General features: G+C 36.1%; 1 protein-coding gene across 1 annotated transcript in view; it reads left to right on the top strand.

Moving 5' to 3' along the window:
* Positions 1-26834, top strand: part of LOC122796781 (macrophage mannose receptor 1-like) — a 1193236-nt gene that overhangs the window by 509360 nt on the left and 657042 nt on the right. Inside the window, exon 8 of the mRNA XM_044065508.1 lies at positions 21932-22089. Coding sequence (XP_043921443.1) covers positions 21932-22089 — 158 coding nt within the window. The remainder of the gene's footprint in view (positions 1-21931; positions 22090-26834) is intronic.

Below are 26834 nucleotides of genomic sequence, written 5' to 3'. Positions count from 1 at the left end.
TGTGGATACCTTTTGTCTAGGGCACCAGTTGACCAAAGGCTGGCCCTGGTGTGTATGTGTGTAAAATGGCCCAGTTTAGGTATAACTGAGGGTTACTCAGACTCAAAACCTTGTACCTTAGGTACAAGAAACAAGAGCCTAAATTCTCTACCCATGCCACCACTTGTGATTCAAGAGGTTAAGTCCATAGTTCTCAACTGTCCAAAGTTTCACAGAATGTCTGGAATGTTTGGCTCATATTTTCGGTCTGTTCCTCTTAACATTTGTAGTTTTCTGGCAAACCAGTGAGAACTGAATTCACTAAATAATGATAGCCATCAAAGTTTCAGTTTTCCTATCTTTAAGGAAACGTATGGTAACACAATTTTATTCTAACAACTTTCTAAGATTATGCAAGCAATGTTTAAAATGTGTTCCTGGTTTTGGGTCTTTGTCCCCCACAATACATTTTGGCTTTTTTTCCAGATTTCTTGTACTGCATAGTTCTTCTGGAGAAGATAATTGCTGCTTATGCCAAGTCTATTTATGTTGTTAGTAGCACAACAGGTAATATACTTGTTTCTGATGCAGAAGGATGTGGGTTCTACTCCCACAGTATGTAGCTGGATTGTTGATATTGTACTGTGTTGTAATTTTAAAGAGGTAGATGCCGCAGTCCTGAGAATGTCCTCTTTGGCAGTGATACCTAGTAACTAAGAATCTTCTGTCAGTTTGCCATCCATTCCCTATTGCAATATTACTAGCTTATCATTTTTAATGTAACATAGGCAATTTATTCTTCAAGGGCAACAGGTACTTTATTTGTAGATGATCATTTTTATAAAACAGCTAAAGGCAATGTTAGTTCAGGAGCCTAAATGTAAGTGTTTCAAAGGTAATGATTTGTATGGATCGTTCTGCAATAGATTGCTTAAATATTTTCCATAGAAAATATTGTTTCAAAATGATGATCTTAGTAGAAATTATATTGAATGTATTCCTAGTGTTAGCTAAATTCATATATTATTACAGTTATTCAAATTGAATTAATTGCTACACTTCTCTGCTTTGAAAGAACTGATTGCATTTGCCAAAAGGTGCTCAGTCTGTACATCTACCTATCTGCTGATTTCCTCTGTTTAAATCCAGCTCATTTATTTTATAGCTGTAGAAGGCTGAAGCAGTTAACTTTATTTTATAAAAGAAAATTGTATTTTAGTTTTGCAGTTTGCACAAGTTCAACGTTCTATAAAAGTTCAAATATTAATTTAAATAAAACACTACTGTTCTGTTTATTTTCTGTGTAATAGTTGTCTGTTCTTCAATTTGCATGTAAAAGTTGGTATCCCACAATTCCACCAGAGTGGGTGGGGGTTACATATCAGCGTAAAGATTTGTACCAATTTTTCATGTGTCTTTGCCCAGATTTTTCATGATTTCAGGTTGAGAGGTAGCAGGTATGTCTCCACTCCATGGGACAACATCCACTTGATCTAAAACAATAAACAAAAATTATTTGTATGGAATACAACAAATCCTAAAGAAAATTTATTTTGGGTGATTTTTACTTTTTTTTTTTTACTATTTAAGTTTACTCCCTTTAACTGTTTTGCTGTTTTTTTTTCAATGGTTCAGTTTTCCATCTGGTAACATGACAGAACCCTCTTTAAGAGATGTAAGTGGTTTCACACTGCAAACTGTTCTTAGGGATTTTTGTCAAGTTATGTTGAAACTTACTGATACAGCAAAGAGACTGCATAAAGAGATATCTGAAAGAAGTACAAGCAACGTTTTGGTGGAGGAGATTTCTTATACACCAGTCAGTAATTCCCCTGTTTTATTCTCACAAAATTAATTCAGTAATTGAGTCTTTCACATCAATGTTACAATGTTTACTGTCAAGCCTCAACAACCATTTCATATGCATAATTTTAGAGGTGGTTCCACTGACAACACTGGGGTTCCAGGAAATGCGTAATGTATTTGTGAACTAAGTAAGGATTTTGAAAAACTTAGTAATAAATTTAAAGTTGCTTGTGGGACTGTGTGTACCAAGAGAAGAGTGTAAGTATGAGGAGAGTACCCAAATGTTTGCACTTTGACAAATTTCCAAAGGGTTTAACTGTTCAGGATCCCTTATATTTGGATTTAGTGTTTTTTCTCGATAGAATGTCTATTATGTTAATGGAATTTTGATCAAACACAAGGAAATTAAGCTCCAAGATATAAAAGAAAACTGATGATCTATATAAAAAATTTAAAACCCATGGGAGTTTCCCCTGCCAACAAACTGGATTTTGATGGAGCAGTTTCCTATATTGCCAGACATGTAGAATCTCTTTAGGTAAAAAAGCATAAGAAACTAAACCGGCATAGGCTTACATATTCTAAAAGAAATGCTTACCCAGTTGTAAGTCTTTCAATTATCCTTCCCACCCCTACACATTGCAATCAGAAACATCACAAAGAGGTGGGCTAAATGCCAAAATACTGGAACATTCCTCGCAATTAACCATGCAGCAAAAGAACAGTTCTCCAACAGGTATGAGTTTTGGAACTGGCCAATCATAGCAGAAGAGATGTATTATTGAAAACAACAGAGGCAAAGTCTTCAGAGGGTATGGAAGAGACAGAAATCCATTTTAAGATAGGGAAAGGGGATGGAGAAGATGGAGAGTAAGAACAGTGAGTACACATTCATGAGACCCAGGACATTTTTATAGTGGTTCTGAAAGACATTTTAATGTTTTAAATTTTATAGATAATGTATGTAATGATGTGGAATTGTCTGTGTTTTTACAAAGGCTTTTCCTTCATACCAGCATGTTGGGCCAATTTTACCAATACTATACTTGAATTAAAAATATTTACAAGGAAGTTAAATTTGAAGTGCATTGTTCGACGGAATGAGTTTAAAGGTAGTGATTCTAACAGGTCATTTAAGACAAAGAGTATATTTAACCTCCTGCTTATTCAAGCCTTATCAGCATTTGAGAATGCATGCACACAGGATATCAGAGTTTTATTGACTATGCCAGTTAAGAAAATATTTTATAATTTAACTAATTGTGAGAATCATTGTTTGGTTTGAAAAACAACAGTAACATTTATCCATCAATTAATACATATTTTATTGAAACATAAAGAATTTAGCACTTTATTTTATCCAGAAAGTTTCTTATTATGCCCATGATTGTAAAGAATTTATAGTACAGGACTTAGCAAAGGACCATTCTCCAAGCTGATTGCTGATTTTGTTATGGTTGTCATCTACTTCATCCCAAATGAGATACAGGTTGGATATACGAGACCCATTGCACTCACTATGGAACTTCTTTGTTTTTCATTTTAAGGAGGAGCTGACAGGAACCTATTCTGAAAAAGAAAGCCTTGCAGGTATTGGAAGGGGTGGAGTCAATGTTAGAGGAGGATCTCTGGACACAGTCAATGTCAGACTGGTGCAGCAGGAGCAAAAGAAAGTAGCTCCTGATGGAAGAAGTGCTAGCATTTCTGGAAGGCAGTCAGTTCTGATATGTGAAACAACACACGTTCATAGCAACTATGTCCTCTCAGTCCAATCTGATTAAGCTTTATAATGGAGTTAGTGTGAAAATGGGCAAAATCACTGTATTGTACTTTGATTTCAGCATGGTCTTAGCTTGGTATCATGCAGAAGGCTACTGCATATGGTATAGGAACTAGGAGTAGAAGGAATAAAGAAGAATGGATGCAGAGGTTGCTAGATTGGTTATCTTACATGTGATTGACAACTAACTCATTGATCATTACCTCTCTGATTCTGTGTTTTTCTGAGGTTACCACTCCCCAGAGATATTTTCTATTATTTCAGTTTACAACAAAATTCCAACTGATGCAGCTATTTACATGTTTGCAGAATGCTTATGCTTCTCCATGGTTGAATAAACATGGACTTAGCATATTCAAGTAAAGGAGGGCAAAGGTGGGCAAAGTCACCCACATAGGTGAACAGATAATCTTGCCAAGATAGATGTTAGTTGGGTTTTCCATGTGTAGATTTTATGACATTGTACTTCATCCTTTTGAACCATGTAATTTATTTATTTATGACAATATGAGGTACATACAGTCATGAACATGTATGCAACTACTGACTGGAGGGGGGTGCTGTGGATGACTGCACCTTCTGTGCTTGTCATCTGCTCATTCAAACAGTCTTTAATATGGCTTTGCAAGACTAGTGTGCATTTGTGTGAATTAAGATGGAAATAATGTGTGTTTGTGTGAAACAAGCTTAAATATGTTCCTTTAGCCATTATTGTTATTAATTTTAACACAGTCAGACATCTGAGGAGTATTCAGTCAACGATGGGACTATAATGGATGGATATGGGGGCTGCCTGTGGATGAAAATGACTAACCCTGCTGAATTGTTTTGCAGGACTAGTGTGCATTGGTAAAAAGCAAATTGGAATACATTAATTTGTCTATTTTATCACAATCAGATATGTGAAGTAAACATAATTAAAAAAGTGGCTTTAATTAATGAGTATGAACATTGGTGACCTATCAGAGCAGTTCAAGTGGTCTTTTGTGATTAAAATGTTCTGAAATTTGTAATTTCATTACTAGTAGTCATTGTTTTTTGCTTCTTGCTAAAAAACTATACAAGATCACTCAAATTTAAATTACAAACAAGATTTTGCTCTACTAAAGAAAAAATGAAATTTAAAACAGTTTGCTGGGTAATAATACTATTAAAACAATCATGAATATGAATTTGAAAGAAAACACACGTGTATGGTCCTTATTAAAGTATGCTTTGGGGGGGGGCACTCTTTGAAAACTTGAAAACAGCCTGGGACTCAAGGTATAATTAGTCCACCACTGAATGTAAGAAATGATAGTACTGTTTCTATTTGAAATTTAAATTACTAATATTTATTTTTCATATCATTTTTATTGTAAATAGATATAAGCATGACTGAGTAAGTAAGCCTGCGAGAATACTTGGATATTACAGCTAGAATATTCAAAAGCATATTGCCATGATATAAAAAATTCCAGTTTATAATAGCTTGCAAAAATGGTGTTGAATATCTCTCCAGATGTGTCTGAACAGAAACCATTCGATCAACTATGGACAGCACATTGTATTACTAGGTATGTTTGGAAGTGGTATTTGACTAAACTACACAGGAACAATTGGAACAACGAATGCAACTAGTAAACAGCATTAATAACTATGCAAATAAACAATCGTACCACAATTTAGAAAAACTGTGAATGTCGGCCTTCTTGACGTCCTATTCATCACAACCCAAATTTGTCTACCCCCTTAAGGTATTCCCTTTGTCAACCAGAATATTAGCCTAGGCATCCCAACTTCCACCATGATTTAAGTTGTATCTGACATTGGCCATCATTTATCTTAGTATGATAAATGTAATCCCTGTCATGGATCACTGACTTTCTAATAGTTAATTGTGTTCTTTCATTTACCCACAACTATAACATCGTAACTGCTGAACACTCCCAAATTAGATACAAGTTAACGGTTTGTATCCCATATCTCCAACATTTTAAATCACCCATCTTACCCTGGTTTTCAAGTTTATATGTGGTGAGTTGCCAGGTATGGATCAACTTCATATAAGTGAACCATAGCTGAGGATGGACCTTGGTGCTGGTGTATGTTTTTGGCATCTTCTCCCACTCCTCATCTTAAAATGTGTCATACAATATTCTTTCCTATTTACTCTGAATTTGTTGTATGGCATCTGTTCTATTGTGAGAGATGCAGGCATAGGAGGATTTTAGCTTTAGAGAGGGTTTAGCAACACAAGGATACTTAAGTGTGCATTTGGATAGTAAGTGCTTCCAGTTGCCAGTATCCAGCCTAATGTGTTAAGATACAGAGTTCCTTAACTGAAAATATTGCCATCATGTTTTATGGGGAAAAAAAAACTTTCTAATTTGCATAGTTGACAAAGGCAATATGGAGGTCATAAAATAATTCCAAATATAATTAAAGATGTAAATTCCATTGTCAAACCAATTTGTCCGGCACATGGCTGTGTGTCCAGCCTTTACCTGATCGTTTGCCCAAATCTCAGAAACTAGATACAGCTAATTATTTGCTATGTTAATAGCAGTTCCTTTAGAAATAAACCTCTACAGCCAACAATTAACCCCACCCCGATCTGACACTTTGAGGTTGCACAAGTATCTTCTTTACTCTGTACAAAGGATAAATATAATTCAGTGACAATCAACAAGGGTTTAAACTTTACACATTACTAGAAAATATTGTCTGCCTGCTGAAGCAATCACGTAAAACTTTATATTAGGAAAATCCATTCCCCACTCTTTAATTGTTTTATACATCTCATTTTTCAAAATTCTTGGTCTTTGCGCTTTACACAGGAAATCACAAAGATTTTGCTGAATTTTTACAACCACATTAGTTCTGTGCAAATATGGGATATGCCTCACAGTGCAAAGGATTTTAGGAGGAAGAAATACCTTGAACTTGGCTCTAGAGAAAAAAGGGAGGGTCAAATCCTTCCAGGTATTATTTTTGGAGGTGATAAATGCCAATAGGGGCTTGATATTTGCTGCTAAAATATTCCTGTGGTGTGTGCTGGTGATGAAAGGGAAAAGCAGTCATTTCTTAAAGGTAACCTTAGCTGTTTTCATATGTGGGAACAATTAAGATTTGAAGTGTTTGCCCACAGTCCTGACCATCTTGCAAACAGGTCTAAATCTCAAAGATGCAAAGTAGGTGTAAGCATACCTTTTCTAGTCAAATTATGCAGTCATCTGCAAACATGATCATAATATTTGTTTACACTCAGAATATTAAATCACATATTGGGAATATATAACTTGTAGATCTGTGTTTAGGGCATATATCATCAGAATAAGAAGGTGAGGGGGTAACCTCGATATGTTTCTGAAGGGGTTGATAGTAAGCCAATAGTGTTCATCTTGCTGTAGGATGGGTATATAGAAGATTACATTTCCTCAGAACCATTTGAGGGAACCCAAATGCATTCAGAATGACCCACATAAATGGCCACTACATTGAGTTAAATCTATTCTGAAAGTACACTAGCAAAGACACAGCATCTCTGTTTTCTGCTTTACAATGTTTGAGGTTAAGCTGTGGTTGTACTAAATCTTCTCTACCCTTTCTAGCTTTTATAAAGCCTTGATGGTTTGGGGCGAGGATGAATTTGTCCTTGAGAGACTCTAATCTATTGACTCAGATCTTAACATAAATTCTAATTTCCATGCTAAGGAAGGAAATGGGTCTGTAGATGGTTTTGCGCATTTTATCTCTAAAAGGTTTTGAGAGTAATAACAGCTTTGCTTCCGATGTTGGTTTTTGAAATTCCCTCTTAAGTTCATCTTTTCTAAAGAGGTGATCTAGGGATCCGACTAGGGCCTTACATAAAAGTCTATAGGCAGCCCATCTAGACCTGGGGCTTTACCTTTGATCATAAATTGCACTGTTTGTCATATCTCCTTTACACTGGTGGAAGCCATTCATTTTCTTATAGTGTCTGTGGGAATCTTCTGTAATACCAAGGGATTGATATACTCTCCACAAGTGTAGAGTAATGGCCATTTCCCTGTCCTTGTCTTGGCAGTTTTTTAGCTAATACTTTTTTATGATCTAATTCCGTTCACCTAGTAGCAGAGCTTATATCCTCTTTATTTATAATGCAACAAATTGAATGGTAATGCTTTAAGATGCTTTTTAAAGCCATTAGTCTCCCATGCAATATTATATCATCACACTGACCTTACCTGTATACCCATTCTAGTTACAGTACCTCAAACCCCAGTGCCTCCAACATTATTTATTCTCGTAGTTTTTTTGGCCTGAATAATAACAGGCACCATCTCCCAAAGCTTTCTTTATCATTCATCCAAGCCTGTGTCATGTTTCCCCTGCTGCTGCATATCTATTTTGGCTCAAATATATATATATATATATATATATTTTTTGTCTTTGTGTTTTGTTTTGTTTTTTCATGTATGTATTATTTCTTATTTGCTTGCATCTTTAACATAACGCAAAACCCAATCTGCAAAACTAACATTTCTAGAACTACGTAACAAAGTTAAAAAACTCATCAAGCAGGATAAAATCAATTATTACCACAATAACCCACAGAAATTCTGGCCTGCACTTAATAACATTCTAGCTCCAGGCAAAACCTCCACACCCGCTCCAACCTCTGCTACCAACTCTGAAAACATAGCAACCCAGTTTAATACTTACTTCACAGAAACAATAGTATTCCTAGCCAATACAAATAACATCTCCAATAACCATGCCTCAATAACTCCCCAGCTCAGCAAACCAACTCAAAACCTCCCCAGTCTGTTTATACTATAACTGGTTACAGTAAATACCATAAAAAACTACTGCTTAAACTAAAACCAACTACCTTAGCCGCAGTCTACCACCCGAATTTTTGAAAGTAGCCGCTGAAGGAATAGCTTACCCAGTAGCAATACTCATAAACAGATCTATGTCAGAGTGCATAGTACCTGCTATCTGGAAAATATCCAATATAATATCTCTTCAGAAAGGAAGCAACTCAACTGAACTTAGTAACTACCGCCCAATTCCTATTCTATCACCCCTATCCAAAATCCTAGACAGAGTGGTCCATACTCCACTCATGGACTACCTCAACACCTACAATCTACTATCAATCACACAACATGGATTTCGACCCCTATCACAGTATAACTATGGCCCTCATGTCCTTTATTAATACAGTCAACCATCTTAGAAATTCAGAACAATTTGTATCCACCATATTTCTAGACTAGTACAAAGCATTTGATATGGTAAACCACAACAAACTGATCAAAGTCCTCTGCTCCCTAAACCTTAGTGCCTCCACAGTTACCTGGTTCCAAAATTACCTATCAGGCTGACAGCAGGCTGTACTGTGGCAGCACCACCTGTCCACTCTCCTCCCAGTCTCCCTAGGAATCCCACAAGGCTCAATTTTAGGTCCACTACTTTTGTCCCTTTTTACCAACAATTTCACACCTCCACCCACCAAGCAACTGTAATACAATATTCAGATGACTCTACCCTCATATGCTCTGCCCCCACCATACAGGACCTCTACACCATAACCCAGGATTCCTTTCTATCAGTTCTAAACTGTAATAAAAACAATCTTCTCCTCTTCTACCCCTCAAGAGCACCTTCAACACTCCTAGTTTTCACCCTAGAGTCCAACAATAAAACTATTATCACCCCAGTGACACATACCAAATTTCTAGGGGTCAAAATTGACAATAATCTAAAAAACTGATATCCACATAGCTCAAACTATCAAAAACATTTCATAACAAATTAGGCCTCCTTTACAGATACAAGAAATTTTTAACTAGATCCACAAAAGCTACAACTGCCCAGACACACCTCCTGTCACAAAACAAACCTTACTAAACTAGAAACGTTACAATAAAATAGCCTGGTTTGCTACAAACTCACCTTATAAAAAACACCATTGCACTGCCCTTAAACAACTAAACTGGCTAGAACTCCCTCAGCTCCTCCAATACAAGCAACTAACCCTTGCCCATAAAATCCTCCACAAACCAGATAAAACCCCTGCTCTTCAAGATCTTATACAACCATACATCACCACTAGAACACTCCGTTCCAGTGACAAACTGCTAGTAAAATCCACGAAAGAGAATAACTCACCTGGGGAATCCTTATTCTCTAACATCATTCCTAAAATATGGAATAAGCTACCCACTTCCATCATTTCTATCAGCTCCATAGTACAATTTAAAAAACTTCTGTCTACTCACTTAGAAAAGACCTGGCTATGTTCTTGCTACCCACCTGATTAACTCTATATACTGCACTTTCATACATACACCCTGATTTTTTTTGGCTCTACACTTCATATACAAATCATAGTACCAGCCTATCATGCCTTCTTCCTTCCCTATATATACTTACTCTAGTACCTCAACATATTTTATGTCTTCCTCAACAAATTTATATTTACTGAAATATATACTAGTCTTGAGATTGTGTAATACCATATACACTTTGATGTTTAGATTTGTTAAAATTACTAATGTGTCATCTCTTTTGGTTATTTATGGTGTGTAATATGTACATTCATTAATGGCCTGTAATTTGTTAACTTGCTTGTTGTATAATGTTTGTTTTTATATTGTTGGAGCTTTTCTCCCTGGGCCTCTGCTGAAAATGGACCTGTGTCCAGTCGGACTTTCCTGGTAAACAAATGTTAAATAAATAAATAAATAAATCTTTAAGACAAAGAATAGCTAGCTTCTGTAGTCAAGTACACCTCAACAAGGTGTCTAGACATTCCAGGAAAAATACTGGCTTATGGTCTGAAAGTGATGAAGAAATTACATGGGTTTGTTCAATTTTTGATTGATGATATTGATAAATAAATATATTTAGGTCACTAGCTGTACCCTGTAGATAACTATAGTAAGTAAAATGTACCTCATCAGGATGACATATCCTTCAACAGTGTATTAGCTCCCATTCTCCATAAACACATTCTAGAAGCTTTAAGATATTGGGTGTTCTATTATGACTGCTTGGTAATCTGTCCATCCATTTGTAATTTATAGTGTTAAATCCCCATCACTATTTTGTTATTATGGTAAAACCAATTTCCCATTTCCATTTGCAAATCATACCGAGGTTATATCTCATCATTGTTAGGGCCATAAAAATTGACAAATCAAACTGCATTTCTTGCCCATTGTAGCTTAGGTGTTGGCACTTATCATTTTTATCTTTAATTATCTGCACAACCTGATTACCCACTGAGGTATATAACAAGATAATAATGCCTATTCTGGCTGTTGAAGCACTGCTACAAAATACCTTACCCTTCCATAATTTATGTAAGTGATGTTTATTACCTTTTTTAAGTTTGGTTTCCTGTAGGAAAATTATTGCACATTTTAGTTGGGAAACCAAGTTACTAACTGCTTTGGCTTAAAAGGTAGGAACTGATACCTCTGACATTCTGTGAAATCAAGTGGAGTGGGATTCACAAAAACAAGTTAGGAATACAGACTTAGACAAGCTTATTCTTCCCAGTACCCTAGGCATACCTCTCAACTGTCCAGATTTTCACAGAACGCCCAGATTTCTGTTTCTTATTTTTAGTCTGTTCCTCATAAAATTTGTGGCAAATCAGTGAAGATTGACTTTACTAAATAATGGCAAGCATTTGAGTTTCAGACTTTATATTCCTCAGAAAATGCATGATAACACAAGGCCTTTTATTCTAGCAACTTTCTAAGCTTATGAGAACAGTATTTAACATTTGTCCCTATTTTTGAGCCTTTGTTCCCTATTATTTTTCGCTTTGTCCAGATTTTTTGTGCTAAGACATTGAGAGGCATTACCCTGTCATAAAATAAGAACAATATACTAACAGCTAAGCAAGACAAGCACTGACTCAATACTTTACTACCAAGTTTTATACAAGAAAAACATCCCTAATACATGCACTTGAGGTGGCACCCAATGTAGTATTTATACATACAATACTTCTTGTTGTTAATCTAAAATCCTTTTGCCTGTCCTATTTGAAAGAATCAATAAACTAAGTGTTTCCTGAGCTGAGAATTGCTTATGGTTAGGCACATTGTGATATAATAGCTAATTTATGTAAATCAGAGAAACAATATAGTTCTTTCATAGCTGCTCTGTTTATGGGCCCAGAGCTGTTCATGTAGCAGCCTCATTACTATGCAGTCAGCATATCCATTTCTCTTCTAATTCTTGGAATTTGATGGACCTGATGTCTCTGTAGAGGAAAACTGTGTCATTTTTATCAGCATGCACTGGACATGGAGACATGATCCCCATCATATTGGTGGGGTAGGGACAAACATGTTTTGTCTCACATGGCATTATTCGCTAGCTTAAAGAGATGGCCATCCTTGGCCTTCCCTTTCTTGTGACTGGGTATTTTATCAGAGAACCATCATTATGTCTTTCCCTTTTCCAGATTCAGCAGATGCTGTTCCCAGTTTTGTTGCTTCATCATATTTATATTTTCCAAGTCTTTTAGAAATCCCTCTACATCACTGGGTAGCAGAAATCGGAAGGTTTGGGTCCCTTTTGTTAACCATGGGACTGCTGGATAATGAAGGGGCACTTCCAACCCAAGCTCTCTTGCCCACCTTAAATATGGTACTAAGACTTCCATTTAAAGAACACAGCAACACTATAGTCTGGAATGATTCATATTGGATGTTCTGCAAACTTTAGATTACTGCCCAACTCTTTGGCTTTATGTAAAATAACTTCTCTGTTATTAGAGTCCAGATACTTAAAAATCAGGTGTCTCAGATAAGTAAGATTGGTTTGCCTTGAATGCTCTCAATGGTCTCTATCTATAATGATGGACTTGTCAGCAGCTAGCTGGGCTTTGAGTTCCATTGTGATGAACTGAAGATCTCCCATTTCTGCTACCCTCTCAGGTAAACCTAACACTCTGATATTGTTGAGACATGCCTATTCTCCATATCATCTAATCTGGCTTCTAACTGATGGGCATGGGATTGTAAAACCCTATGATTTTTTCATGTAATGCCATGGCCACTCTCTGAAATGTAATGTCCTGTTAATATTCTAGTAATGTTTGCTGCATACACTTCAGCCTATCACCATGGTGCGTCATTGAAACTTTGATCTACTGCAGGTTGTCAGTTGTAATATTCAACAACTGTTATCATCTCTACTGCCCAATGGATCACCTTAATATAATCTAGTGTGCTATGATTATGGCCATTCATTAACTTTGAGGAGTGATCGAATAAGATCTTTTACATCACGGCTGCCAGTCTTCCCAAACTATACAAAATAAACTTCTAAAATATGGGATAGAAGATTATGTCTGATGTACTTTAGTGGTACTGATAAGACATTTTATGGGTTTCAGAATTTGGAAACTGCAGTTTAGAGTATCTTACCATTGAGTGCCATATCAGAGTAACTCGACCTTGTTCGTGCTCATGTTCAGTCCCCTCAATTACTGACATATTTTGCTAAGTGTATTTTACCAAAATGTAATTTACCTGGCTACATTTTGTTCTGTTTTGGGCACCCTTGTCCCTCACATTTAGGGTCAATATGTTAATGACCCGACACAAGGACGTCGGGAGGCATGCTCACTGTACACACTTCATTAGAATTTTTGTGGAATGGGAGTATAATCTTGCAGGCACTAGGACCCAGGAGAGAAAGACTTAAAAGTTAATAAAATAAATAAAATGCACTGATAACACAGCACATGCAAATGCCTTGATTGAGACTGCATAGTACTTTGCAGCTCATCAAGCATTTATATGCTTAGCAGTTTTTAGTTACTGAGTGATAACTGCCCAATTAGCACAGTCCAGAAGATAGAGAGAAAACTTGAGAAATTCATTTTGGATGCAGCTTTCCTTTCATTCATGGAGGTCTGTCAGTAATGTCAGCAACTTCAATTTTGCAGGTAGGGGAGTTGTAAAGGCTTTGTTTCTGTAAGACTTTAAATGTGATTCAAAACCAGTAGCCTTTTACAGAATTAATATATTCTGTACAGTTTGTACTGGCTGGTGGCTCTGATTTGCTCCCAAGGCAGTTTTTATTATCATTAAAATTATTATTATTATTACTATTATTTGAGATAATTTCCTTGGAAGACTTGTCATTCAGTAACTGCAGAGCCCTTTCTGTTTTTATTCTCTCGATTGCTGTTTCCAGTACACATTACTTATTATCACTTATATATATATATATATATATATATATATATATATATATATATATATATATATATATATATATATATATATATATATATATATATATATATATATATATATATATATATATATATATATATATATAAATATATATATATATATATATATATATATATATGAGAAACATTAATACAATTTGAAGTTATATACCCTTTGCAAAACTATAGTAGCAATTGTACGAATTTTAAAGACTTCATAACATGTATTGAAAGTTTCATACTGCATTGACAGTAAACATGGATACAACAGTGGTTATTACTAATGTAAGAGAAATTATTTCTTGTTACTAACTACAAACATTCTGTTTCAGCTGATTAATATCAGTGGATTCAATAGAAGTGTGGCTAGGTATTCAGTAAGGTGTAGGATATATCCTAGGTTGAAGTATGAAGATGCATTATGGGGAATTGTTGGCTTAAAGATAGTACAGTACCACAGTCTAGGGAACTTGAGTAAGAGCTCACTGCATGGGATTTTGCAGTATGTTAGCATATGTGAGATTGGCACCTGAAGTATGCATTCTGTTGCCTATAGGGTCCACATTGATGTAGACCATAGATATTTAGTCACGGTAGTTACATGAGTGTGTGCTAGTCCCATCTGCTTGGTGATGTGAATTTAGGGTTATCTCCGGGTGCTCCAATTTCCTCCCACATTCCAAAGACATGCAGTAGGTGGATTGACACACTAATTTGGCCAGAGGTGTAAGTGTGTGTGCAAGTGTGCAGTGTGGAAGAAGTACCGTGGTAGGGCTAGCCACCCAGTGCTGTAAACCTTGATTCTAGATGACTGTCACTGGTGAAGTGACACCCCACCCCATGTGCAAAAATGGTTAAAAGAGATATGGATGGATGGATGCATGGATGGATGGATAGATGGATATATGGATCTACTTCTAAATTTCAAACTTTCACAAGTTCAAATTTCTTACAGTCGAGACCATAAGATCGAACTTGTGAAAGTTTAAACCATTTAAATGGAGATCGCCGTACAGAGTGGAACGGTATTTTTGCCATTTTCCTTGCTGTAGTGCAATCTCAGGGTTGATATATTTAATTAGTAGGGGGTGTGGGTGGTACAGATGGGCTTACCACCCTGCAGAAACATAAAAAAAATGTTTTGTTTTTTATTTTTTTTTTTAATTTAAATTTCAAACTTTCACAAGTTCGATCTTATGGTCTAGATCATAAGAAAATGGAACTTGTGAAAGTTTGAAATGTAGACGTAGACTTGTATATATGTGTGCGTATATATAAATATATATATATATATATATATATATATATATATATATATATATATATATATTATTATATTATATATTATATAATATATTGATTAATTAGTTGTTAGCCTTATACTATATATAGTAAGATCTTATTTGAATTTGCAACATCTGATGAAGCGGATTGTTCTGTCTGTGAAAGCGCTAACGTCTTTTGTACAATAAATTTGTGATTTTACTACATCTTGAAGGTTCAAGTGTCTACTTATGGTTTTGTAGCTGATTTGGAATACCACCTTCCATTTGGGATTATCGATATATATATATATATATATATATATAAATATATATATATATATATATATATATATATATATATATATATATATAGAAACAAATCTAGATAGACACACACACACACACACACACACACACACACACACACACACACACACACACACACACACACACACACACACACAAACTATTATGTCAGTTTTTATTGCTGTATTAAATGCTTAAGCAATGATGTTTTTTTTTTTGCCATTAGTGTGCAGTAGTGTATTGTTTAAATAATGAGTGCAGCAGGTATGCCTTTGTTGCATATTGTTAATGATTGGCAGATGTCTATCAGGCACAGTTTTAGCAAACAATATACAGCAGTGGCCAAAAAAAATAAAACACTTCAATTTTTTGACCATTATTGCCTGTTTCTTGTCTTTTTGCATTGCAATAACAATTACTGCATCTGCATTCGGCCTGACAAGAAAATGTTTATTGAAAAACAGAGAAAAACAAAATTCGACACATCTAACAGTCAGTATTTGGTAGGATTCCCCTTATTCTTCAACCCAGCCTTGATACAAGATGGCATGCTGTGAACCAGTGATTTGCAGTATTCTGACTTGATCTCAGTCACCCACACATGTTTGATGACATCTTTAAAACCCTTTTCCTAGTGGGCAAGGGAGATCCAGTCTTGTTGGTCCTTGGAGTAGGGAACAAGGAAGTTTTTCTTGCTGTGTCAAAATGATGTGCCTATTTCTGAGGATGCAGCTGCTGCAGTTAGTAACACAGGTGGTCCCATTTTTCTTGTCAAAAAGAAACAGAAAAACAAGTGTATATCTATTTCTTCTCAAATTTCTTTGAATAGAAGTAGTTTGCTGGGTATGGCTCAGAGTTTAACTCAGGCAATTGCTCCTTCTTGTGAAGTGTTTTTTGGTAAAAGAATGGGGGATTCCATTTTTTCCTCAAGAGATTCAAGATTCTGAATCTGAGCAGGAAGATGCAGGGACAGATACAATGTTTTTCTCAGATTTCTGATTCAAATTGAGAGGAGAATTCAGTGTCTGATTCTTCCTTTGGGGGTTTCCTCTTTCTCTGAGACTATCACTAGAGTGTGCCAGTGTATTCAGTACGAGAACATTAAGGTTTCACAGTCCCTCATAACATACTATGAGTTGTTATAGAAGGGCTTTCCAGAACTTATCCATTCCTCCTGTTCTGTCTGCTTTAGAGGATGTGTGTGTTACTTTTTGCTATGTTCCTGATAGTCAGCCAGCCCCCCATAAAAAGGCAGATAGAAGGCATAAAGTTCCTCAGTCTTTTAAAATGTATACACTATTCACAAACCTGACCAAGCCAAGGAGCTAGACCTTTAGTCGATTACCCTGATGCTAAGCAGTTAGTTAATTTGAATCCTACTCTTTCTGATAAGAATCGGAAAATTATTGATGGGTATGGTGGGAAAAGTGTGTACTTCAGCAGCTTTGTTTTTCAAAATTTTAAATTGCCTGAACATATGTTAAATGTTTGTTTTGACAAATTGTGAAAGTATAAAGAATGCTTTATCTGCAGTTTCTTTTTGTGAGGAAAAATCTGCTTTAAATAACTTAAGTTTCTTCTGTTGCACAGGTCACTATTCATTGCTTGCAGTATATGTGTGACTCTGTTGATACTTCTTCCAGAGCTGTGGCCACTGGCACTGTTTTAAGGAAGTTTGCATGGCTACATTCTCAAACCCCCCTGATGATGTTAAAGATGATATTTAAATTCTCCCTTGGATAGAAATGTAGTCTTTGCCTCCTCTGCTGTAGAGATGATCAAAAATGTGATGAAATGGGCAAGCTGTCCAGACACACTCAGCCCTTGTTTTCCAAATTGTTCAGGAGATTTTTTATATTTTCATCCATTTTTGCCAAAAACTGATTAAACAATTTCAACAACATTCACTGTTGCCCACTGAAGGAATTCCAACAGCTGCAGAGGATGTAGCTAACCTCCTATCCATAGTGGCTTCTAGTGCTATACCAGAGGGATCTGGGGTAAAGGATTATTGGTCTGAGGTACAACAAATGGCCACAGCAGAGTCACCCACCTGTGTCTAAGGCAAACCTGAATTATATTAAATGACAAGGGGGTTTCAAAGAGGTCTTGAATTTCCCAAAGCCAAGGGCAGTCAGCGGGTCTGGTTCAAGAGAACTTGTGACCTCCTTCCACCCTGGCCCCTTTTTTTTCTTCCAGAAAATCTATATCTCAGTTTTTATCTTTGCAACAGATTGTTTCAGACAAATGGGTTCTTAAAATTGGTCATCAAAGTCACAGATGGCAGTAGGAGGGAATTCCTTCTTTCTCGGGGGGATGGGACTTTCCTCTTCCCCCATATGCATATATCTGTCTCCTTTGTTTCCTCATGTTCTTCAGTACATCCCTATTCATCCAGACTTCAGATAGTTCTTAATGTTTTGTGTGTTCTGCCTCACCCTTTGGACTATCCCCTGCATAAGTGTTCACAGCATGTCTAGCTCTAGTTATAGCTCATTGCAGGCTAAAGAATATCCACATTTTCCATATTTACATGACTTGCTTATCTTTGCAGCATTTTTTAAGGTATCAGGAATCTCTCTCTTGGATGAGAGATCTCTTACACAAGCTGGGATTCCAAAAGAACATTATAAGTCTTTCTTCACTCACACACATAAGATAGTGCTCCTTGGATGCCAACTAGATACATCACTTCAAAGAACTTTTCTTCCACAGGAAAAATAGATCTTTATTTACATCTATTTCTAACGTTTTCCACTCAGAAATTGGGGTACAACTCCACTTTGATGAATTCTGAAAAAATTTAAATGGGAAGGTTGTTCATTTTTTGACCCATGAAGATATACATTTGTAATGAAATGTTCAAGCTGCTTCATCATGCAAGTAATTACCATCCCGGTGTATGATTGTCAGTGTTCCATTTAGAGAGCAGCATTATGAAAGGGGTATAGCTTGGTCAGTAGTTTAAGGGATTGGGCAGACATCAATGTGCTGATATGAGAGTGGCTTGCTGGTAAGGACAGCAGTTTGGAAGCTATGAGTACAAATCTAAAAATCCTGGCTACACCCCTGTCCCAACATATCCTTGATCTGCCAATCTCTGCATTATTTGTACACAAAATACAAGGAATAAAATTACCATGGGAACGTAAGGCTAGGGTTTTTAAGATCCTCAATGGTCAGCAGCCTAGAAGGTACCTATGAACCTTTATGGAGGGTGCAGGCATGAACAGTACATTGTGTTTGTCATTAGGGTATGACAATAACTAGTGGAATGCCATAGGACTTGACTTTGAGATCATTACTGTGCATTGCTTTTGTTTTGTATAACAGCAGTCAGTGACAACAACATTAATTATTTTGATGAAGGGACCAAAGCAAAGCTTACTGAATGTGATAATGTTGTAGACTTAGTAAAGTACCAAATTTAGCTATCCAGAAGGGTGGATATATGGCAGCTGAGATTCAACACAGACAAATAAAAAGTGCTGCACCTGGGACACAGTATCCCGAGAGTACATTAATAGTCATGCCACTCAGATGGAGGGAATATTTAAAAGTTTTAGATGCACTGATAACAGCTCCATTGGATCATCGAATCACCAGGTGTAGTGTGAAAGGGCAGTATCCAAAGTGAGCAAGATGCTTTGATGGATTAATTGAGAAACAGAACCTGGGATAATGAAGGTAAAGTCACAAGATGAACAGACTGAAGCAAGAGTAGCACATGCAAGTCTAGAGACTCTGTAGGCAAAGATTACTACTGTGTTTGAAGCAGTACAGAAAGGACTGACAAAAACTGAGTGGTGGAAGGAGTGGCAGTAATGTGATGGACCATGACAGAAGAACGAGTCAACTCTAATTATTAACTGGAGGGATAAGTGAGATATGTGCAGCTATACAAGATCATGATTGGAAGATTGGAAAAATGATGTAATTTAAGAAAGTGCTTAGGTGGTAATAAGGCTATCAGATTATAATTACAATGTAAATAAAAATTTCAGCTTGTACTTAATGAGATTCTGTTTCCTGAAAAGGGTGATGGATGCAAGAAATAAGTTGCTTGGCTTGGTGGTAGGCTTTAGTTTCATGTATCTGAGTGGCCATGGGACAAGTTGGAAAGGGCAGAAGATCAAATTGGGACACGGGAAGCCACAAGTAGTATCTGTATACATAGTCCCTTTTTACTGGTCAGAATGTATATGCAAACATTTTTATAAGTGAATTATAATTAAAATGTTGAGTCAGTGTGGGAACTCAACCATCTTTTACTTGATGTGTTGCCCTCTCTTTGTTCCAAAATTATGCAGTGGATGTTGTGGGGGATCATCACATAATCCTCTTCATATTTATCCCACTCTGAGTTCACATCATTTTGGGGAGTGGAATAAACCAAGAGTTAAACAGACATTTTAAAGGCTACCTTCATCAGTATGCATTTATGTTATGGATGAACTGATAATATAGTTCTAAGGAACACATTATTGTTTGTGCAGATGGCATGCACCCATTTGCTGATACCAGCCTAATTAGTTGCTTATTCTCAATCTAAGATGACATAGTCTCTGAAATCAGGTTACTGTACTATTCTATGCAGCTGAGAATTAGATTGTAATAATGACACTCGAGTAAAAGATGTATGTGCTATATTAGTAATCTTTTAGTGCTTAATAGTGATTCTTCAGATGATTGTGGGAAATTCAATATTTCTCTGGATGTCACATTTTAGGCATTTTTAGTTTCAACAATTTGGTCTTTATTATTATAGACATCTTTGAAGTGTGCCACAGTCTTCTGTAAGGAACCCACAAAGTACAGCTCATGTGATAACAGCAAAGCTGTTCTGTGATTGTGATTTACACACACACACACACACACACACACACACACACACACACACACACATATATATATATATATATATATATATATATACACACACACACACACACACACACACACACACACACACACACACACACACACACACACACACACACACACACACACACGCACACCCACACATGATGTAAGCCTTGTGAGAGCAGAGTAGGATATAGGGCATGCTACAGTAAAAGATATCAAATCTAAAGCTGATGTAACTGGTAGAATGGGAAGGTTTAATGTGCCAAAACAAGGGGAAAGAATTGTAGTTTACATATCTTCATATACAATAGATTTTTATTGAAAGAATGGACAGAAGAAGGGCATGAGTAGAAGTGGAAGTGATGAGAGGAAGGGGTGTGCAACTAATATTCTTTAATGTCACAAGGATTAACATGCAGACAAATAATGCCAAGTAAGCATTAGGTTCAGGTGGAAAGTATACTGCTATTCATGTATGTATCACTTTTTCCATTCAGAGAGAAGTCCCATTAACCAGGAGGACATGGCCAGGTTTGTAACATTTTCAGAAAATTGTTCCTTCTTAGGTCAGAAACCCAAATGAGGATGATATACTAAGTTATATCAGGAATAGTTCTAATCAGCATACTCTCCGTTGCTGGTATCACCTGAGTTCACTTCATGGTTGTTGATACAGCTTCCACTATGATTGAACAAATCTCAATTTGCCATGTAAAAAATCTGCAAATCCAACTCCCTTAAAAAAACCTTACCAAAAACACTAATTTAAAGTTTTTTGCAAGGGGACCAGCATTCCTGATCCCCAGACGTGGGGAGCTGTGCCTATCACCCCCAACTCCCAATAATATAATCACCTCACGAGTTGCACTGTAAGGGAAAGGGGGCAAACACTGGTAAATAATGGCATCTCCCTGAAAACCACTGATGGAGAATCAAGTCTCAGGGTGTTGATGCTCAGGGAAGTGTTTTTTGTTGACCAGTAGTGTAGCTATTGAGGCTTAGTGGCAGGCATGTGTAGCTGCTCATATCTCACAGGGCTGTAATCACAGTACTCAAATGAATGTGGTTAATGGGTGGTCTAATCTTGCAGCTTCCAAGAAAAAGAGCAAGATGGGTTTTACACTGCCTACCAGTGATTTTTCCTTCTCTTACATGTAGAGTCCTTAGAAAGTAATATGATTATGGGTGTACAGGAGTGTCTTTCTTGCAAAAATGTTCTTTTTTAAATTCTACATGCTATGTTATTTGCTCATTTCTTGTCTTGTTCAAGGGCATATGACAGTTATGACCATTTATTTACACATAATTGTGATTCAGTGTTTGATGTTTCAAGTACCAATAAGAGAATGTGTTTCACCGCTGCTAATTTTTAAACAAATTGGAAGTACTGTACAATCTGTTTCTCTAGAAATAACCTTAAAATTAATGCAAAATTAAATGCTGAATAAGTGGATTGTCTGGATACTTGAAACAGAATAAGTACAAGCGCAATATATTTTAAGACCAGATAAAACTCTAACAGTCATAGGAAATATGTTGCCCATTTTTGCTGTCTAATTTTCCTTACATACTTTAACTTAATGAATAAAAATCTGTTTGATGAAAAGTGCATTTTTCAAAGGCAGGGTATGCTGCAGTAAACATGATTACAGGTATATGTTTCTAACAGAAATTCTGATCATTTTTTTCTAGTGCCTACAGATACTCTTTGGATTGGTCTAAATGATCAAGAACACCAAATGTTTTTTAAATGGAGTGATACCACACCTGTAACATTCACCAAATGGAAAAGGGGAGAACCAAGTTACTGGCAAAACAGAGTGGAGGACTGTGTACATATTGAAGGAAAGGTAACATCTGAATCCAACAGACTGTACGTTCTGAATCTATAGGTACCCATGCACCTTTTTGGCAGGTGCATATTTAAAGGTAAACCTACTGTAAACTAATGCAGCAAGTTTTTGTATAACACCGTGTTTGTAAAATATTCAGATAGTGAATCTTCTGTATTATCAACATTAATCATTTTGCATCATGTGTTTAAAAGATATGATATCTGACTACATCATTAATGTTCTTTAGTTTGAAGTCCGTTTGTATAGGACCAGCTGAATGAACAGGAAATTCAACACCAACTTATATAACTTATTTTAAGATTTGGCAACATCAGAGTTTGTTGCTTCTTAAGAGATTAGGAGAAACAGAATGTATATTCCACAGCATGAGTGATGACAGTACCCCATGAACTGTAAGTGGCTTTTTATTTGACCTCCTAGTTGTGACTGAACAGGCTTTGATTTAAGGGGTAATGACATATCAAACGCAAATGACATATCAAACCAATGAAGGTCCCTGTGCCTCAGATTCTAAAACCACTGTTTGCCTGGAAGCCTGTTACTATAAAAGCAAAGGGATAGCTTATTTGGCCTGTTGTTTTTCCTGTGGTGCTTTTTGTATCGGGAAGCTGGAAAAACAGCTTTATCAGATACTTTATGAGCACCTGAATGACATCAGAAAGAAAACATCTGATAATGCACTTCACAAACATTCTACATGATGTACCAATTAAAACACCTGTTCTTTATAATGGATTAACTGAATATTTCATTAAGATGGGGAGATGGGAGAACACTTTCAAGTATAAAGAACGGAAGTCGCAGTTATTATTAAATGCACCTAATCCCCCTAGTATTAATGATGTAATTTCAATTAGCACTGTATTAAAGTTAAGAACAGCTAAGCTGTGAAAAGTTTGCACCATGAATTGTTCAGTATATATTTAATGAACCTTACCTTTGATTATAATATTATGTGTATTATTAATTACATGCTCTCTTTTATCTGTGTATAAGTATATGACCTTGACTGATCTTTTATTGTGTATATGGTTTAAATACTTCCACACAGTCTTGTCACCTGCTTAATACCATCATGTGACAGAGCTAAAAAAATATAATTCGCCTATATGGTTTAGTTTCTGAAGAAGTCAGTGAGTGTTGCAGATAAAAGCCTAATCACAACTTCTTTTAGGAGTTTTTAAACAATTTTTTTGTATTAAAATAAACAACAATGCGCTTGTTAGAGTCATTAAATAAGTTCTTTTGGATTTATCAAACACATTCTTTATCTTGTACTTGCAGGTCTTGGACAATTACCACAGTGTGTTTGGTTTTCCTTGATGCCACTCAAAGTCTTTTGAAGCTCTTTTACTATGTCTTCAGAAACAATATATTACTGAAAGATACATCACATTAGTTACATACACCCTTCCTATCTGAAAAAGGAAGGTAACATTGCTCCATACTATTTTAGCCCAGCCACACCTTAAACTTGACTGATATGCAAAGGTTTCATAAATATCACGTATCTTGCTGACATAATTTCTTTCTATCAACCTGGAACAGCTATCCACAATTAATTTAAAACTAGTGCCTCTTATGCTGTCCATACTTAACACTACGAGCATAAAGAAAGAGGGCATACCTGTCTGGATACCATTTCTCTTATCTTTTCTTTAGTTTATCTATGCTTTTTAGAATGTTAAAACTAGAGCTCTATATATACTGTTTTCCTCCATAATTCTTAATTTATTTCCAAGGCCTGTATCTTCCAATGTATTCATCAGGAGGTCTTATGCTGTGTGCTCACAAGCCAAATTGATGTCAGATATAATCCCTATATTTTCTTTTGTCTTCCTTTCTAGCTTTCCTGTAAATATCTTCACCTCACAACAGTGATCTTCTGAGGGGTTTCTGATCACAGACTCCTTATATTTCCTCTTGAGCTAAATGATATAAGACTCCCTTCAGTCTACTAGCATTAATCTTCACAAAGATTTTGATGTAAAACATTCAAAAATAAAATCTGCTTCTTGTTCCCATCCATGGTGTCCTTCAGGCAATAGTACTTCCCTGTCTTTTGACTGCACACTTTGACTACCAAGCTACCATACAACTCTAAATCCATTATAAACTCTTTCCTTGCTCCCTTGCTACCACCTGATAAAGCAATTCTGCATACACATTCTCCCCTCCTGGCTCCATCTTGTCTGTCGAATTATAGCTTACTATAACTGGTTCTTTAATGTCCTGTTCAGGGTCCAGAAAAAGGTTTTCCTCTTTATCAGTATCAGTCCCCTTTCCAGAGACATTTGCCTTCTCCTTTTACTGCTTCCTACTAAAGTTTCATTCTTCAGAACCTTTGTATGTTTTACTAAATGTGTTCAGTGATTCAATGATATCTCCATTTTATTTCTCCTTCAGAACTTTCACACTTACATGTTCAAGCAAAATACAAAGTTGATATCACTTTTCATTTTATAATATTCTAGCTACCTATTCCCTTTCTCCCATTACCGGCTATTTCTTATCATATTAACTCCTTCTGCTGTTGTAGCTGACATCTGCCATTGACAACTGAGCAACTGCATTTACTTTCTGATGTATTGCCTCCACTTTCGCTCCATGGTGCCACTTTTACAGCCATGCAGATCTGCTATAGATCCTCATGACCTTGCCAATTTTTTCCCCAAATCCTACAATAACTTACCTGCCATTATTTAAGAGAATCCCAATGTTGCTGTACATTAATGTCCTACTCCTCTCCACTCTCTTTCAACTTTTCCCAGATGGTCAGCATCAGTTTAATAATTTCTTGCTTCTGACACAAGGGGTTCTACCTCCACTGCTTACATTCCTTTCCTTTCATTTAGCAATCTAATCTCATCATTCTAAAACACACCTCTTTATTATCACACCTCACTTATTTTCCTGACCTAGCCATGCTTATCAAAAAGCTGTCTCATCTTTTTGTTCTTTGAATTATGGATAATAGTCAATTATCTTCACATTTGTTCTTTTCTCACCAAAATATCTAAGTAGACTTCTTCCCAATTTTGATGTTTTAGACTCTTCCTACTGTTTTTTCCTGATCAGGTGATACATATCTGTCTCCACAGTCACATGAAAGCCTTCTACAGGATACGGCTGACTCAAAGTGTCCAACATAATCATTTATACTCCCAAAATATTACACAAAAACATGCTTGCCATGAACAGGCACACTCTGCACGATCAGTTTTCTGCCCTACACTCAAAAATTAAAGTCATCCATCTTCCCTGCCTACTGTAGCTCATTCCCATATATCAATTTATGCTTATTGTGCAAGTGTGTTACTGCCTGTCTTATTTCTGCCTCTTAGCATAATCCATGTCTCTCTGTATAAACATTCCTCATATTAGCTTATTAGCCACCTTTTCCCTAAATTTTATTTTTATACCAAGACAATGTCTGCCAATTCTTTTTTTATTTACATCAATATGTTTCTTATTATTCATCTTCTTATTTACTAGAGGGGGAATCTCCCCTCTAATTCCATGCAGTCACTCTCATATACTTTACCCCTACTGTTTCCCAACCTGTATTCTTTATTCTTTCCAACTGTACCCTATGCTGAGCAAATGTGTGCATTTATGCAGCAGAAAGCTATAACATCCCTGTGTAATCTGTCAGTTTGGAACACAGGTCCTCTTTACCTCATTCTAGTATTCTCTAGCCATTCCTCATTTGTTTCTTTGATTTATCACTCTTAATATGACTAGCACCTTTATCCCTCGCTAGAAAATCAATGTCTGTGAATGGGTAAGCAGCAGTACCTTCCTACTCATCTAGGGTCTAAATTCATTATTGCCTCTCATTCTGTCATCTTGTGTAATAGCCAAAATGAGTGGATTGTACAAAATATCTGGTTATAGTTTATTTTGCAAAAAAAAAAAAAAACATCAGCTAGAGATTCAGAAACAGAAAAATATAATCAATTGTTGTAAATTTAGATACAAAATATAAGATTCCTTATTTGAAATCCAATTTTCAGTAGACTTGTAATGGAGCAAAATGACTGGTCTGTGTGTGGGAGTGAACTGTTGGCCTGCAAATCAAGGAAGTCAAAAGGGCTGATAATGCATATGTCTTGTTTTCTCACAGGTGATTCATTGTAAATATTTTGTGTTTGGAATTTATATTCCAGTCTAATATGGTTCATTCTGCATTTTGGGCTTTATCTGTCAGTGTGATAAGATCAAAATCCACTGAAAACACAGTCAGAGCATCTTAGCAATAATATCTAGTAACCTGTATCTTACAATTAAGGGTATATAGAGACATCTTTTAAAATTTTCTCTTCCCCATTTATTCTCCTTCACAGCAGCATCTTTCCCATCAGTCCAAGGGAGCTTACTAACGATAACAGAAACATGAATCTGAAACAAAAATCATTACTTAATTTGTGTGGTACAGCTTTGCAATGTTAAGGAAATATTATTCCTGGTATCTACCTGGTGGCTAATACATGTTGCCTTATTATTTCTTACTAGGAGTCAAATAATCATGCATGACATTCCTGACTGCTGGCAGGGTGGAATGCAGTTGCCAAGAGCTGAAAGATAAAAAGTGGTACACGTCAGAAAATATTTTCAGATAAGCAATAAAAGTGGCTTTGTTGGATTCTTGTTTATCTGAATTTATTTTCTCATCTCTAATCTGCTTAATCTCAGCACTGAATATCTGATATTAAGAACTACAATAAAGTTACAGTGAG

The sequence above is a fragment of the Protopterus annectens genome, chromosome 3.part0 (genome assembly GCF_019279795.1).
Source record: "Protopterus annectens isolate FY-2018-M chromosome 3.part0, PAN1.0, whole genome shotgun sequence".
Taxonomy (NCBI): Eukaryota; Metazoa; Chordata; order Ceratodontiformes; family Protopteridae; genus Protopterus; species Protopterus annectens.
The sequence above is the reverse complement of the archived record's forward strand: the minus strand, read 5'-3'. Positions and strand labels throughout refer to the sequence as shown.